The sequence below is a fragment of the Notothenia coriiceps genome, unplaced genomic scaffold (genome assembly GCF_000735185.1).
Source record: "Notothenia coriiceps isolate Sejong01 unplaced genomic scaffold, NC01 NC01_scaffold00018493, whole genome shotgun sequence".
Classification (NCBI taxonomy): domain Eukaryota; kingdom Metazoa; phylum Chordata; class Actinopteri; order Perciformes; family Nototheniidae; genus Notothenia; species Notothenia coriiceps.
In genome coordinates, this window is record NW_011351194.1 from 80,713 (window position 1) to 94,973 (window position 14,261).

At 39.9% G+C, this 14,261-nt stretch overlaps 3 protein-coding genes across 3 annotated transcripts in view; 2 read left to right on the top strand and 1 right to left on the bottom strand.

Moving 5' to 3' along the window:
• LOC104951087 (BTB/POZ domain-containing protein kctd15) overlaps positions 1–14,261 on the top strand; it is a 292,312-nt gene that overhangs the window by 77,021 nt on the left and 201,030 nt on the right. The gene's annotated exons all lie outside the window — the stretch shown is intronic.
• Positions 343–4,839, bottom strand: pdia2 (protein disulfide isomerase family A, member 2). Its single transcript, XM_010777724.1, has 9 exons — positions 4,514–4,839; positions 3,692–3,907; positions 2,569–2,702; positions 2,319–2,456; positions 1,867–1,983; positions 1,578–1,703; positions 1,273–1,467; positions 666–786; positions 343–353 (listed from the first exon to the last, which is right to left on the bottom strand). Exons 1-9 carry the CDS (start codon positions 4,788–4,790, stop codon positions 343–345), a joined length of 1,335 nt encoding a protein of 444 aa, XP_010776026.1. The 5' UTR covers positions 4,791–4,839.
• LOC104951074 (toll-like receptor 2) lies at positions 9,001–10,429 on the top strand. The gene is made up of 2 exons (XM_010777715.1): positions 9,001–9,073; positions 9,864–10,429. The coding sequence occupies exon 2, from the start codon at positions 9,868–9,870 to the stop codon at positions 10,300–10,302; it is 435 nt and encodes a 144-aa protein (XP_010776017.1). The 5' UTR covers positions 9,001–9,073; positions 9,864–9,867; the 3' UTR covers positions 10,303–10,429.

A 14,261-nucleotide genomic window follows, 5' to 3' on the forward strand; every position in this document is an offset into this window, starting at 1 on the left:
CACACACACACACACACACACACACACACAGAGTTAAAAGATGAAATACATATCTAGTAACACTTTTAACACCAATGTGTCTCCTGAAGTCTACACACATATCTCCATGCTTTAATCAACTTTTTTCAAACTAGACACATCATTTTTGCATGGACCTAAAGTGTCTATTCTCACTTGTGGATCTAAGAGTGCCATCTAGTGGGCCATGGAGGTAGTGCCAAATGATAGGGTTCAATTATTATTATAATTATTGATAATATACAAAGCTAATTATTATCATATATTTACGCGCTCAAGAAACCACATAATTGCACCTCAAACTAAATGTCATAGAGGCATTCACTAAGCATGTGCTGAAGAAATAAGACCATTAGTACATTTTGTCTTACAGATTTGAATGTTGGTATTAATCGGATCTACATTTTTCCTTTATGGTTAAGAGGCAGCATAAACTCACTGGCTGTTTCCTCAGTCAGTTCCTTTGGGGAAAGTATTCAGAGACAGCCCGGTGTTTCTTAAGGAGTTTCATTTGATGAGTTGATAAACACTCAGCAAAGGATTAATTAAAGCTCATCTCTTTATGGTTGAAAATGGAAACGAGAATATATCTAAATTCCAGTTTGACTTTTCCAGTGCAGGTTTAGAACCGCAGTGAAGTGACTTACAGAACTCCACAAAGACGTTTTTGGTTGGGTCCAGAGCAACAGACTCGAAATTCTTCGCCACCAGGACTTTGACCGGCCCTTTGTTCCAGTCCTCTGGGATCTCCTCAGACTTAAAGTAAGGCTGTAACATGAAAGAAAAACAGATTATTATTTATTAAAAGTCATCTATTGTGCAAAATCCACTTTTTCATGTCTTTTATACATGAACATGTGTCCCCTCTGTGTAAAGACATTCTGAACGTTTCAGGAAAAAAGATTAGCTCACTTTTTGTCCTGATCCATTTATATAAAAACCTGTCTGAAAATGAGCTGGCTTGTGTAACCATTAGCCAATCACCAACCAAGGTAACACCCCCCCCCCCTTATCACCTGAATCTCCTCCTAGAGCACCATTGTGTTCTTTTTCACCAAATATCTCGCAGAGTTGGGAATGGCCGCTTATTTTGGGAGTGGCCCCTTATTTTCATTTAAAGTAAAAGACAGAGAATCAGCACTTTAGAAACAGGACTGAAACAGAGGGGATTATGGGATGCTACAATGATTTGTTTGGTATTTCGAGCTGATGTTAAACTATATATAAAAATCTGTGTATGTGTGTGTGTGTTACCTTAGCAGTGCCTTCCAGAACGTCCAGGCACAGCTGTCTTATTGAGTTTATGTTAAGATCCCCGGAGTCAATGTTGAACTTCTTTCCCGTCTCCATGTTGATGACACGAGCAGTCGGGGCGTCTTTCTCAGACACACCAAAGTAATCCAGCACATGCGTCATGGCTTCTGTCACGTCAAGAACAACGAACAGCATCTACATGACAGGAGGTTCAAATACGTTTTTACATCTTTCAGCCACTGACCTTCTTTCAAAGACACTCTCCACTCACACACAGCATCAACATAATACACACACACATTTACCTTGCCCTTGAACTCTTTGGCAATGGTCCTGGATTCGTCCAACAGCGCTGTCTGACTCTTCACAGAGGAGTTGATGAACAGCAGGCTGTGAATTTTGATGCTGGAGCTAAAGATCTTATCTGCATTCTGAAAACACACACATTCATACAGTGTAGTTACAGTATAATAGCACATTTCATTTTAGATTTCAAGGTATAATTGTGTGTGTGTGTGTGTGTGTGTGTGTGTGTGTGTGTGTGTGTGTGTGTGTGTGTGTGTGTGTGTGTGTGTGTGTGTGTGTGTGTGTTACCTCCTGGCTGAATGGGATGATCAGCTCCATGCTGTTTTCCTTTATGAAGGCGGTCAGATTTGTTTTGTCCAGCTTCCCTTCTTCTGACAACGAGAAATCTGCTCTGCCCTCGTCAAACTACACCAAACACACACACAAGCACAAATTAAAAAGGGGTCATTGAAGATTTTTTTTTCCTTATGGTTGTTTTGCATCTAATGTGGATGTTTTGTTTCTTTTGCTTTCTAAACCTAACTTAAACCATGTCATTTTTATAAATCAAAAATACTCGAGCTAGAAATCCCTCTCAGAGAAGTCAAAATCAGCTAATATTCAGACCTTTCTATCCATGTGAGGACATTTGTTCCTCAGAAGATACTGTTTGCACTAGATGGCAGCAAAGCTAAATTGTTACAGCTTCTATTAAACACTTGACTCAGTGCCCCTCAGTTAGTGTAATAACATGTTCATACCTTTTTGAAGAGCACCACCGAGTTGGCCTTTACTTCATACTTCTGGAAAACCTCTGGAATCGCTGACACAGCAAACTCAGAGTCAGTGAAATCAAAAGCGAGCTCCTTGAAGACTTTGGCCTCCTCACTTTCCAGATTCTGATATAGACATAAACCAACATGTAAGTATGAATGTGATATAAAATGTAAACATAATATGGGAAAACAATTCTTTTTCTATAGTAAGGATGGATCAAATAAATTAACTTACATCAAAGAATCCTACAACAGTGATGTTATGTGAGTCGATGAACTGAGCTGCAGAGTCTGCAGAGTCGAGCACGGGAACACCGGGGCCGGCACGACGCTTCAGCCACTGGACCATTCCCTCTGCTGTCCTCTTACCTTAAACACACAGAAAACGCCCAAATAAGCTTCTTTGTTAACACACAGACATCAAAATGGTTGATGTCGATGTTATCTTTTCATTTCTGTAAAGTCAAACATTAAAGACACAAGGGACTATTAATCGAAACAGACAGCTTAAGGCATGTAAAAGAGACAGGTTCAGCAGTGATCAGATAAAGTAAACACACATGGCTGTTCAGCACACAGTTAGTGATGACGTCGGCACAATTGGTTGTGAATCTGAAGAGCTTTAACAGTCAAATCTGCAGTTAGTTCACAGAGGTTTTATTTAAAGGTGACCTATCATCCAAAATGCACTTTTGTACGTCTTTGATACATGAATATGTGTCCTCGGTGTTCCAGGGAACTCACCAAGTGTCAGAAAACACAACCCTCTCTATTTTCCTCCATACCCAAATCTCTTAAAAAGGGGCTGCAACGGATCTGATACAGACTGATACAGATTCGAACACTTCTATGACGTCACAGAAGTGGCGCTACGGCTATTGGGCCAACTCCACCAATCAGGAGGAGACAGCCACGGGCATTGCTGTTGGAAAGCGCTGGAGACGCTGTAGTACATATGCCAGGCCTGTAGATGGTGCTGTTCTCACAGAATCAGCCCATGCAAAGACAGTGTTAAATTGAACGAAATGAGGAATGGCTAAAATGCATGATCTGTTTGGTATTTTGAAAAATAAAAAGTATAAATATGCCTTATATAGGTATGGTCCTACACTATATTATTCAAATATAGCATGATAGGTCCACTTTAAGTAACACAATTGTGTATCCTGAGTGTATCCTTCTCCTTGATACTCATGTGATATGATTATTTACATTTGCATATAATAGTATTTTTATTTCTAATAATCTGTTAATGTTAATACTTTCTTGTACTTCTTTGGCAATATAGATTTGTGATCACTTTTGCTAATGAAGTTTATTTGAATGTGTGCATGTTCCTGCGTCTGTGAGGTGTTTACCAGAGAAGTCGAGGGGCTGCTTTCGGTCTCCGTTGATGAACAGTTTCAGAGTTGGAAAACTTCCGATTTCAAACTCATCGCCCAGTTCCTTCTCCTCTATGACGTCCACTTTGGCCAAACGGATCCCTGCAGCCTCCTCCTTCTCCTCCTTCAGCTTCCCAGCAGCCTCGGCGTAAACAGGCTCCAGCTTTTTGCAGTGGCCACACCAGGGAGCATCTAAACACAAACACAGACAGTTAATCTCTTTATACAGCATGGAGGAAATACTGGAAATCAATAACCAAAGCAGCAGACATGCAGCTGCTCCACAGGCCTCTGTCTTGTCCAGTATTTTGTGCTGCTATCACATGAAAAGATAAAAATGGAAATAAGCTGCTGATAGCAACAATGGCAGTTTGCCTCGGCCTTAATCCAGTTTGCTCTCTTCCTTGTCGTGACCTCACCACTCGCAGTGCTGAGCTCATCTGTGGGAGACTTTAACCAAGAGAGCATCTGGACATGAGAGTTCACGTGTTTGTCTGATAACGCCTCATGGGGGCTAGATCAAAAGACAGTGATAAATATTCTTTCCTCGAGGTCGCTTATAGTTATTCCTACATTTTTCAGCCTTTGTTTGCGTGTCTTTTTTTAGGAAAGTATCCATTCTTGACACCTTCAAACACAAAATTGGTCAATGTCAATACATTTTGCCACTGATTTCGTTTGTGCTAATAGAACAACGATAAATGTAATAGGTTGTCTCAGGTAGGAGAAATAAAGTATAATGACATTATTTTAAAGAATAGTTTATTTATCATTAATGGATCATTCATAGCTACTCACAGAACTCCACCAGTAGATACTGATTCTCGCTGAGAGCTCTGGCAAAGTTGTTGATGTGGAGAATCATCACATCTTTGTCCTCCTCTATCTCTGTTGTTTTCTCTTTCTCTGGTGTCTCTTTGGTTTCCTCCTCCTCGGCTGAAGTCTCCTCCGTTGACTCCTTCGATGTGTCTTCCTGTGTTTCTGCCTGTGAGGGCTCTGTGTCGTCGGCCCGGCTGCAGGAGGCCCACAGCAGCAGGCCCAGCAGAGTCATGGACAAAAGTGTGTGCGTCCTCATGTTGACGTTTCTGCTCTGGTACCTTCGCTCAGGTGTGGAAACCCTAAATACATGTGTCACTGAAAGTTTGCACCTTTATCTGTTTAAGATGCAGAGTGTGTGTCAAAATGCTACTGGCCTTCCCTCTTATCCAATCAGACGGCAAGCCTGCAGGACACACTTGCCAGTTTAAACCAATGAAATGCTGCCCTGTAGATTCAGAATTGAGCAAACTCTAAGAGTGACTGTTAAAGAACTGTACTGAGCTCTCCTTCCTCTTCCACTTTTTTTTGACTATTTCATATTATACTATATACTATATTCATTTTGACTTTTAAACCCAATCACCTACCAGGTGGAAGCATGTATATGTGTACTTATTTCATTTTAACTTTTTATCAAGGCCTTATCAGACCCTCATTTACCTAAAAACGTGAAAGTGCACAGTAATTATGTGGACACATAAGCTCTTGTCTTACAGTATCTCTCTATTTCTGTTCCCCCCTCCCCCTCTGTATTGTTTTATAGAAGCGACATGACTTGATAAATTGAGAACTGAGGGCTATTTGGAGATGAAGTCTCAAACAGTTAAACACAGCTTACTGTCATTTTTCATTTAAAGTTGAGATTAAAAGTGTATTCTTTTACCACAACTTCACCACAAGGTCTCCTTATTATATATTCTAGTTATTGTTAGGGAATTATTTGCTTAGGTATTCAACCTTCGACACAGTTCATCGTTTTCTCTGTGTTACTGTCTCTTTTCTCATGGCATAGTTCTACAGCCTTGGGTATTGCTGCTATCTCTCTTAAGGAGGAGCAGCTTGGGCGCATTGTTGTTGCCAGTCTATGACAGAGCACAAGCCGCCATGAGGTAGTTTACTGGTTCCCTGGCGCACATTCTTTCCTATGTACGAGAGCTCTAACCTGCTGAAAAAAACAGCTTAGACCAGCTAAATTGACCAGCCAGTAGATATTAGGCTGGATGGTTGGCTGATTTAGAGGGGTTTTGGACACTTTAGCTGGCCAGGATGGCGGGTTTAGCGGGTTTAGCTGCACCAGCCATCCTGGCCAGTTAAAAAAAAGCAGCATACCAGCATCCATCTATCACCAGCTTATGTTTAATAATAGTATTAAATATACCATGCTGGAAGCTTACCACGATTCCAGGTGACCAGCATATATTGTTTAAATACTGGTATGATTATTTAAACCAGAGAACATAAATATATTACAAAGATTCATTGTGTCATGTATTCTGGTATCTACCAAAATAAAGACATTGTATAGTGTTCATAACAGTATTTTAATTTAATAAATAGCAATAAATAGCTAGTTAATATAATAAAATACACAGTAACAATACAATTATACAAATAACAACCAACCTGCAAATCAACCTATACATCAAAAATAAATATATTTATATATATCTAAAACAGGTGCATTTTAAATAAAAGTAATAAATAGAATTCAATATCTAAATGGTAACAAAAACAGTAACACTATTTATGATAAGAAAAAGGCAACAAAGAAAGTGTTTTTTGTTTTTTCTTGTTCATGTCCATAATGTTTCCCGTTGTATAGCGTCCATTTTTTCCCAATCTGGCATTTCTGTCTGTTGAAGCCACTTCTAGAAGCAAACTGAAAATAAATGTACCAATATAATTACACTGTAAAAAGAAAACTTGACATTTACGTTAACATGTGGGCTGCTGTGGTTGCCAGAACTTGACCGTTAAAGTATGGTAAAATAAATGATAAATTACAGTTGGTTGGCATAGACGTTACAGTCAACAATTGCTTATGGTTTGAATTTGATCACCTTTGTCGACTTACAGCCTAAATACAAAGATAACTCCACTCCTCTCCTACCACTCTTACCTCTAATAAGCCTTGGTAGAACTAGTGTCCGAGTCATAGGGTCCAGAACTGACTGAAGACATGTGGAACAGAGGACAGGCATGGTTCCAGGTACAGGGAACTGGAACTTTGAACAGGTGTTTTCATCTTTTCTGCCTGAAGATTCACAAGTTCTTGATCAGGTGATTGATGTGGGCTGGCAGGATCCTTTCTGCAGCGATAAATAAAGAAAACAAAGAAAACATTATTAATAATGGTAATGATGGTAACAACAATAATATTAGTATAACTATTTATATAGTACTTACACAATTGCAAAGTGATTCTCACAACTTGTGAGAATCACTTTGCAATTGTGTAAGTACTATATAAATAGTTATACTAATATTATTGTTGTTACCATCATTACCATTATTAATAATGTTTTCTTTGNCCAATTCTGAAGAACTCTTCTGCAGCTCGAGGTTTTAACTATAGTTCGGAGTGTAATAATCAACATTCTTCATCAGCGAGACTAAACAAATATGGACCCTGAATCTAACTACCCTGCTGAAAAAAACGCTGATGAAGAATGTTGATTATTACACTCCGAACTATAGTTAAAACCTCGNTTTGTCTCTCATAGTTGAGATATACCTAGGATGAAAATTACAGGCCTCTCTCAGCTTTTTAAGTGGGAGAACTTCACAATTGGTGGCTGACTAAATACTTTTTTGCCCCACTACATAAAGAAATGGCATATTTTGAACATACAGTAGTTCGAATGGTGATTAATCATGATTAATTCATTTTTAAGCTGTGATTAATCTGATTCAAAATTGTAACCCTAATATATATATAATAATATATATATATATAAATACCTATATATGTATTTGTATATATATATATATATAAATACATATATATATATTTGTATATATATATATATATATATTTGTATATATATATATATATATATGTATATATAAATAGTTTGGAGACAGAAACAAAAAAATGTTCTATTCAATGTTATAGTTTCTTAATTGGTTTTATTTCAGAACAGAAATGTTTTTATTTCCCAGAGTTCCTCTGTGTTCTAATTATCCAAACTACCCTTGGGAAGATAGTCATTTTATACGTATTTTCTATGTTATAGTAATCTCAGATGATGTCAGCGTAGTTTGATACATTTAACCATGTTTAGCTTCAGCTAACAATATTGTTAAAAAAAAGAATCACAGATTGTTTTACACAAAAGTTTGCAATTAAAGGTCTGATGGTTGTTTTTTTATTTTTTTTGTTTTTAGGTATCAAGATGAGATTCATGACCTTTCTCATGTGTGTCCTTCTGCTGATGCATCAAAGCATCCCTCTCTCCAGACCACAGTGTCACAGCTTTGAACAAACGTCCTGTAAATGCTCTAGACAAAACCTGACAACGGTCCCCGCAGCCCCCTCAAAGCTCATCACTGGACTCGATCTCTCATTCAACAGACTGCGGACAATAACAAAGGATGACTTTGTTGCATTTGCCAGTTTACAGTCTTTGATCCTGAATAACAACAGAATCCATAAGATCCAGGAGCAAGCATTTGTCCCGCTGACTGATTTACAGAAATTAGACTTGTCTTTCAACAGACTGGATTCACTGTCTGCTGGATGGTTTGAAAGTCTTGCTTCTCTTCAGAACTTGAATCTGTTGGGGAACAAATACAAAATGTTGGGTCGAGGCAATCTTTTCCAGCCACTGAAGAAATTAAAGATCCTACATATCGGAGGACCGGACCTTCAATCTGTCGGAAACAGTGACTTTTCTGGCCTCAGTGGTGTTGAAGAGGTGGTTTTTGATGGAATCAATCTGCTAAGCTACACAAAAGGAAGTTTGAGACAAATTGGGCCAATTAAATATGTGAGCCTTGGTCTGAATGGCCCGTTTTCAAGAAATCTCGCACTAGTAAGAGATATACTGTCTGATGTTGTACACCCTGACTCAACCCTGACTTTTACTGACACATGGTTCTCCACAACTGAGCAAATGTCCCCATTTCAATTGTTCTACGGTAGCGGAACCACAAGTATTGTTTTTAAAAATGCTACTATGGCGTTTGCACCATTTTTAGCATTATTAAATAGTCTGTCCTACTCTAATGTAACTATGGTGGCAATTGAAGATTCTAAATTATTAAGTCATGTTGTGACGCTGTTTTCTCCCCCACAAATTAAAAGTTTTGAGGCAGTTGTCTTAAAAAACGTTGATATCCCTGAGTTTTACAGCTTACCTACCCGCTTTCTCCTGTACACTCTGGTGAAAGCGGGGCGAAGGTTGTCTGTGATAAACTGCAAGTTGTTTCTCATTCCTTGTTCATACTCTGCTTTTCTGTTAGTGCTGGAGTATTTGGACATCAGTGACAACCTGTTAAGTGATACAGCTCTTAGCCAAATGATGTGCGATGGCAATGGTGGGTATAAGAGACTGCAAACGCTCAATATCAGCAGGAATCACCTGCTGTCAATCAACAGTCAGCTTTTCACCAAACTGGATAGACTTAAAAACATCGACATGAGTGGAAATACATTCCATAGTATGCCTGAGACTTGTTACTGGCCGTTAAATCTCCAATTCTTAAACCTTTCATCAACACATTTAACAAAAGTGACCCCTTGTTTGCCATTGAGTTTACACATCCTCGATCTATCAGACAATGAATTGACTGTCTTCAATATCAAACTACCATTTCTAACAGAGTTATACATTTCTGGCAACAAGATCAGTAGTTTGCCAGATGGGCGTTTATACCCTCTTCTCGCATTTCTCTCCATTCGGAACAACAGCTTACAGACGTTCAGCAGCAACAATCTAAATAATTACAATAATCTGAGCAGTCTGGAGGCTGGTGGTACTAACATGTATGTCTGTTCATGTGACTTTGTAGACTTAATGAGGAGTGGCTTGACAAATCATCAAGTCACATTTGTTGATGGGTTAAAGTCGTACGTCTGTGACTCCCCTGACGCTGTGAGGGGAAAGATTGCGGCGGATGCGAGGTTGTCAGTCTTTGAATGCCACACAGCTTTAGCTTATTCTCTACTCTGCTCAGGCATCCTGCTGTTCTTTCTGCTCGTTGTTGGTTTGTGTCACAAATTCAGCGTTGTGTGGTACATGAGGATGACCTGGGCCTGGCTGAGAGCCAAGAGGAAGCCAAAGTTAAAAAAGGGAGAGCTTGAGTATGACGCCTTTGTGTCCTACAGTGAAATGGACTCTGGCTGGGTGGAGGCACATCTGGTCCCGGAGCTGGAGCAGGTGGAGCCTCGTCTCCGGCTCTGCATCCACAAGAGAGACTTTGTTCCTGGAGGCTGGATCCTTGACAACATCATGGACGCTATCGAGAAGAGTCACAGAACTCTGTTTGTCCTCTCTCAGAACTTCATCAGGAGTGAATGGTGCAAGTACGAGCTGGATTACACCCATTTTAGATTGTTTGACCACAACGATGACACAGTGGTGCTGATTCTGTTGGAGCCCATTGACAAAAAGACCGTCCCCAAAAAGTTCTGCAAGCTGCGGAGAGTCATGAACTCCAGGACGTACCTGGAGTGGCCTGAGGATCACGATCAGATCCCCGGGTTCTGGCACAGTTTGAGAACAGCGATCAAAAAACCTGAGACTGTTAATGAGAACGTTTTTTGACAATGTGGAATTCATTTAGAGTTCTGCTTTTTTTGTTGCTTTTTTACTCTGTAACTTTTGAGAGCCTTTATGTTTCACTAATAGTTTGATAAATGTGATAAAGCATCATTTTGTAATGTCTCAATAAAATATCTGTGTTTATTATTTGTGCCTCCTCAATATTTACAATATCAAAGCCACATCCAGGCGCAGTGAATTAACTAAGTATGCATTCCTAATCATCTCAGAGGGCATTGATAATCATTTATGCCATACATCTTTTCAAAGTATGTACAAACTTTTAAAATATCTTAAATATATGCATGTTTCTTACATTTGTCAAACAGAGCCGTTACATTTCATTATGATGAATTGTACAGACACGTGTGTTTATGTGAGATATATATGTGTGTGTGCGTGCGTGCGTGTGTGTGTATGTGTGTGTGTGCGTGCGTGTGTGTGTTCATGTTCTTGTGTGCCTAAAAGCGTGTGTAATTCATTGTCAGGCTCTTGAGAGCTGACATATTGCCGCTATTGATCTTTAGTTCTAAAATCAACACAGAAGCCTGGATACTGATGACAGGCAGGCCAGGGGAGTTAGGGTGTCCAGATAACACACACACACACACACACACACACACACACTAATGCTCAATATACACATATCAACAGAAGCACATACACATATTTGCAGAGTTACAGATGTCTGCAAGGGTCAGTAAAATCTGGTGTACAGGACTTAATCAGTGAAACTTAAAATCATCAAATCCTTGCTTTGATGATTGACACGTCATGCACCTGCATGTTATTCATAACGTTTCTTTATTTTGTGTTATCTACTTTAAGTAAACTGACTGTTTTTTTAAGTTTGCTGTTACTTTAAAGCTAGATTAAAGGGAAAAGCCGCGTCACAATTTTTGGGATATCATTTAAGATAATTCTCGATGCTCTTTATTAACCGAATCAACAATGATTTGATCCTTTTTATTTAGTGTTTGCATGTTTAAAATCCTGATACTCTGTTCCATAGCTCTATATATGCCCTAAAACTTAAAGCACATCAATGAGCCACTCTGTTGCACTTAGTTACTGTCGTGTGTACTATGTAGTGATTGGATCCCACATATACCGCCGTGCTGGATTAAATATTTACAGGAGCCCCACATTTGTGTAACACCCATTACTGAAATTAGTCCTAAACAAATGCCCTGTGTATCCCTGATTAATATTGTTAAAAATGTTGTTGACTGGTTCGGGAAAAGATGATATTAAGAGGTGGACCAAAGCTTTTTGACAACAACAAAATAATTATGACAATAATACAAACCTAACCATGTAACCTTCTCCATGTAAGCAGCTTTACAATGCAAGGTGCAAATCTACTCATCCGTAGCAGTTTGTTGCTCGAGAGCACTTTTTACAACCTGAACTAAAAGCACCTGCGTCTGTGCTCCAAAGTTTTTATTCAGTATATCGGCCAATAGCCTCCGGTAACACTTTTGGTGAATCTGTCTACAATAATAATTTTGAAGACAAGGATTGGCAGTTTGGGAGGTTGACTGTTGTGACTTTTATGTCATGTGCTCTTTTCACAGAACATTATAGTGCGTCATGTTCTGAGGACAGCAGAGCAGGCTGAACTCTATCTCCATTTGCTGATGTCTGTTCAGAGTGTTACCCTTTAAAAGTCAAAACAGCATATGATTTGATTTCATGCTCTTTTATCCTTTAACTAGCCTGATAACAAGGACGGAAAAAAGCAATGATGTGTGTGTGTATGTGTATAAATACTCTCCATCATCCCCTAGCAGAGGATCCATTAGCCTTGAACCCCCTCCCCGGTTGCCCAGTGATAAAGTAAACAATGTGTGTTTGGCCAATCCGGCATGCAAATATTTGTTCTGAAAGCTGCCTCATCAGACTGCAGACACACACAGGTCTGCAGCCGCGTGCTGAGGTATATATAAAGTGATGATTCTGACAGTCCAGTATTTCATATGCACACACACCTTCAGAAAAGAGGATCCCTCAACAGACCTTTCCTCTGACTTCAACTAATATTCACCTGAACCTCGCAGCTAAGGTAATAAAACATTTACTTTTACATTTAACTTTGAACTCTCAAAATATCAAGAAACTGCTTTTCTATTTGATTCTAACTTTGTTCCTTCTCTGTAACTGTCTCTCCAGTGTTAACAAGACAACATGGCGGCTGGCGTCATAAGAAACTTCCTCCTTCAAGCCCCGATTCCATCTTACTTTCCTCTGATTTTCCAGCACTCTCCATGTACGGAAGATGAAGATGTGGAGATGCTGGAGGAAAAGCCAGAGTTGAGGGAAGATGAGGAAGAAAGAGAGATGGAGGAGGAGGACGAAGAGGACGAAGATGAAGAATCTGAAGCTCAGGAGGAAGAGGAGGAATGTTTGGAAGAGGTTTTCTTGAATCCTGCCTACTTCTCTTTGGATGTGACCAAGCAGCTGCTCAGGTTTGCAGATCTCATCAGCCGGGACGTCCAGCGGTACTTCGGTCGCTGCTCAGGTGATCAGGAAGCTTGTGACATCTACAGCGACTCGGTGTCCGTGAAAACCAGCGGTCGTCTGCGTTACTATGACGACCTGCTGAAAATTGCAAGAGCTGGAAGTCCAGAGGAGCCAGAGAACAGCTTGAAGACTTGTGCTGAGGATCGAGGAGACGGGGTTGCTAAGGGCAGCGGTCTGGGGCCCCTAGCTGAACTGTTCAAGCACAAGGGCCCGAGTCAGGTCCGCTGCAGACCCATGGTCCAGAGACATCTCCCTCTCAGTTTCTGGACCGAGCCGAGCCCTTGCTGCTCTCTGGTCAGTTTCAGTAACTCACCTGACCTCACGCACACAAACAGTGACACACCTTCACAGGACAACACAGACGCTAACACACACATGCAATACGACCCGCTCACACACCACAACACACACACCCTCGACAGCACGCAGCTGGACTTCAGCGACCTGCTGGCCAACTGGGATGCCAACCCGGAGCTCACACACACACTGACAGAGAACACACACACACTGACAGAGAACACACACATGCAGCATTGAACACAACAGCCTGCTGGGACTGAAAAAAACTATTTATGTTCATTTCAACTTTGATATTTACTTGTAAAATGTTTAATAAAAAAAAAAATCAATATGTGTTGTGCGCAGTATATCTTATATTTATGTGTTTGAAAATGTGCCATATTAGGTAAATGGTTATGATTAGTCCCACAGATTTCAAGTTGCTTAAAATATGTCCGAAGCAAGGGGGACCAGACGCATCTGCAGGAGCAAATAAAACATGAGCTTGCAAAATGTTCTGGTTTCCAGGCAAGGATATTGTTTCTAAAAAGAAAATCTATCGCTCCACAACCAAGCCCACTTATTTACTTTATCATAGATCATATTTCCTCCTGTTTGTAATGCTAAATCTAATTTATTGCAATTTATTTCTTACTTTTATTCATTTGTCGTCCTTGTTGACCCTCTCTAGGGTTTAACTCCTCACCTTGCCGTAGTGATGTCCTAGTGTACTTCACTTCTCTCTCGGGGGTTGTCACAGCGTCAATAAATAACATTTGTGATCCCTCCCAGCTGAGGGTATTATTTTCATGGTCATTTATAATTTTTTGTTTGTTTATTTTAAGAGGTTAAGGTTTAAAGGGATATATTATAAACAGAAATGATGTGATAACTGTGGGGGAAACTTCTGAAGCAATTGGAAAAAGGAGACACGAGGAGAGATGGAGCTTTGATGGCAAACACTGACGGTTCAGTGTTTCCCCTAGGATGGAGTCATAGCAGCGGTGCTAAGGCACGCGGGCCCAGCAAAATGTGAGCGCGGCGCGCGTGGAAATTTTAAGTGTGTGTGCGTGCGAAGTGCTTCCCGCCATTATGTTTCTATTTGTCTTCCAGCACAAGAAAGACACATACATCATTAAAGGCTTCAAATGTATTCAGTA